Here is a 3015-nt window from a genome sequence, read left to right as displayed (position 1 = left end):
GATGAGGTTTCTCCTCACTTTCTCCTATGATTTCCCTAGGAGGTGAGGCCTTGATCTGAGAGGCGTGGCTTCAGGTCATCAGAGGCAAAAGGGCCCAGTTCCTACCAGGTAAGGAACCTGAATGAGAACTGAGGGGACCATCCAACCGAAAACCAAGGTAGCTACAGAGTCTGAGCCTGCCTGTCTTACTGTGAGCCATGGAAAGCCTTGAACTGAGTTGGATGGCTGCCCTCGAAGGAGTCTTCTCATTTACTCCTTCAGGTTATTATGGGGAAGTCTGACTAGGAGGGCAGGAGACCTGTGAGACCCTAGAACACTATTCCCCAAGAGAAGCCTGGTGGAGATAGCCTTTGTCAAAGATGCCACATTTTAGTTTACTGTCTGAGTTGGTCCACGTCTTCCCTCTCTCCCTTAGTTCTGTGAGCCTGCTTTTCCGTATCTCCTGCCCAAACTCTTGTCTGCTGCCACCCACGAAAGTCACCATGCCTGGCCAAAAGGAGAGCCCTCGCTTCTCTCCTGAGCCACACCTTCACATCTACAGTGAAGCCGAGGGACTGGATGATATACTGCTCCCTGAGATTGTGGAGGAGACCTCCTCTTCCTCCTCCTCTTCTCCAAACACCAGCAGCCTGGAGGAGGCTACCACCACTGCAGAGATATCCAGTACTAGTCAGGATCCTCAGAGTGAGTACGCTTCTTCCACTGCTATCACAGCCACCTCAGAGAGCATATCTGATGAAGACTCCAGCAGCCAAGAAGACGAGGAGAGGCCGAGCACCTTGCAGTCTCCACCAGACACTGAAAACTTGCCCAAAACCCCTGTAGATGAGAAGGTGGCTATGTTGGCGAATTATCTGCTGCTCAAGTATCAAATGAAAGAGCTGTTCACAAAAGAAGACATGGTGAATAATGTCATCAAAGAGTACGAAGACCACTTCACTGAGATCCTCCTAAGAGCCACTGAGCGTGTGGAGATGGTATTTGGCCTTGATGTGAAGGAAGTAGACCCCGTCAGCCACTGCTATGTCCTCGTCATTAAACTGGACCTCACCTATGATGGGATGCTGACTGAAACAGAGGGCATGCCAAAGACCGGCCTCCTGATCCTTATCTTGGGTGTGATCTTCATGAAAGGCAACCGTGCCACTGAGGAGGAAATCTGGCAAGTGCTGAATATGATGGACGTATATGCTGGGCAGAAGCACTTCATCTTTGGCGAACCCGGTAATTTAATCACGAAAGAGTTCGTTCAGGAAAAGTACCTGGAGTACCAGCAGCTGCCTGACAGTGATCCTCCACAGTACGAATTCCTGTGGGGTCCAAGAGCCCGTGCTGAAATCAGCAAGATGAAACTCCTGGAGTTTTTGGCCAGAGTCCATGGGGCTGACCCATGTTCTTTCTCATCCCAGTACAGGGAGGCTTTGAAAGAAGAGGAAGAAAGAGGCCAAACTGGAGCTTCAACCAGTTCTGATGCTACCGCCATGGCCATGGAGAGTTCCAGTGGCACCTCCAGCAGCTGCTCCCACCCCTAGTGAGATCTGAGGCGGATTCTTCACTTTGTTTTTGACAAGCTTTCTAAGTAGTGGAGGGTGGGATCAGAATGTTATATGTGGGTAACTTGAAGATTTATCCTTTTATGGGGGTCATTATTCAGATGTACCTTTTACGATAACATTGACGTAGCTTTAGAATCTACGTACACGTTCACACATTTATTGCTGTTTAGGATGTTTAAGAGTAAGAGCTTTGCTGTTTTGTAAAACAAAGTGGGAAACCAGCAATCTTATTCTGTGATCAGGAACAAGATAACATGACATTTGGATAGGTATTTCCTTGGAAATGTGAAAAACTCAGCTTTAAAAATGTTGATATAAAGAAATACAGAATAATGTAAAAGATAGTCATTTTTTTTTGCTTTCCTTATCTCTTTTAGTACTTTGTTCTGTAAAATTAAATGATAAATACCTGCATATCCTTAGTTTATCCAAGAATATAAGAGCAATTTAATCTTTAAAATAAACTAGACCCGTTGCTCACTGACTCGTTTATTCTCAAAACATTAGATGAGCATCTACCCCTTGAAAGGCACCGCGCTAGTACTGGGGATACTAGGATAACCAAGACCGAGGTTCTGCCTGTAGAAATTTATAGTATGGGAGCAGCATCATATAAGGGCAATGGGAGGTATCCTCCAAGAACTAAATCACAAGTAAAAAGAAGTGTGTAGGTGATTGGCAGAGGTGGGTGGGGGAAGGTCCACTTGAGGGTGTCAAATATAAACGCCCTGATGCAAGGTAGTTTGGAGCTTTGGGAAATTGCAAGTCCTTCGGTATTAGTTAATTTCAAGATAAGCTGGGAGGTGGGGGGGGGGGCAGCGTGGATTTTGATAGTGGTGACCAGGAACCAGACTCTCAGATGATTGTGTCTTAAAGTTGAGAGAAGGAAAAGCGTAGAGTGAAAAAATGCCTGTTAGTTTGGTATCATGAGTAAAAGCAGGAATGGAAGATTCTCTGTGTGCTTCTAGCAGTGAAGTTGAACACAGTGCACTAACTAGATGTTTTATAAGTAGATGTTTTATGGACATCCTCTCCAAAGACTTTCTGAGAACTAACAGCGATATTCCCTTGAGGTGAGATTTTCAGACGGTGCTGGGATAGCAGTATTTGGGTGGGGCTGGGAGAGCCAGGCTCCACTGCATTCAAGGGATATCACAATTAAGTTATCTTGAGTGTAATCTGGCAACATCTAAAGTTTTGGTGATGATGAAATGAATGAAAACACGGGTTGTTTGGATGGCAAGGAGGGAAGGAGTTCTTGACAAAAATTCTACGACTTTTAAGTTGTATTCAGCTTGGGAAGACATCTTTACACACAAGTTAAGTCATATACCTTCTGAAGAAAACAAAATTTCCTAAATTTTACTTTCTAAGCAGTATTTTTATCTGATTTGCAATTCTGTCTCCTAAAGCACTTCATGTTCTCTGAGACTGCCTACATTTAAAAAAAAAAAAAAAA

The 3015-nt window shown here is 44.6% G+C and overlaps 1 protein-coding gene across 1 annotated transcript; it reads left to right on the top strand.

The window, feature by feature from the left end:
• Positions 1-466: 466 nt before the first annotated feature.
• LOC101346559 (melanoma-associated antigen B16-like) lies at positions 467-1532 on the top strand. Its single transcript, XM_004391173.3, has one exon. It carries the CDS (start codon positions 483-485, stop codon positions 1530-1532), a length of 1050 nt encoding a protein of 349 aa, XP_004391230.2. The 5' UTR covers positions 467-482.
• Positions 1533-3015: the final 1483 nt, after the last annotated feature.

Source organism: Trichechus manatus, unplaced genomic scaffold (genome assembly GCF_000243295.1).
Source record: "Trichechus manatus latirostris isolate Lorelei unplaced genomic scaffold, TriManLat1.0 scaffold01913, whole genome shotgun sequence".
Classification (NCBI taxonomy): Eukaryota; Metazoa; Chordata; class Mammalia; order Sirenia; family Trichechidae; genus Trichechus; species Trichechus manatus.
The sequence above is the reverse complement of the archived record's forward strand: the minus strand, read 5'-3'. Positions and strand labels throughout refer to the sequence as shown.

Coding starts and splice junctions, on each gene's coding strand:
- LOC101346559 (XM_004391173.3), top strand. CDS start 483: ATGCCTGGCCAAAAGGAGAGCCCTCGCTTCTCTCCTGAGCCACACCTT.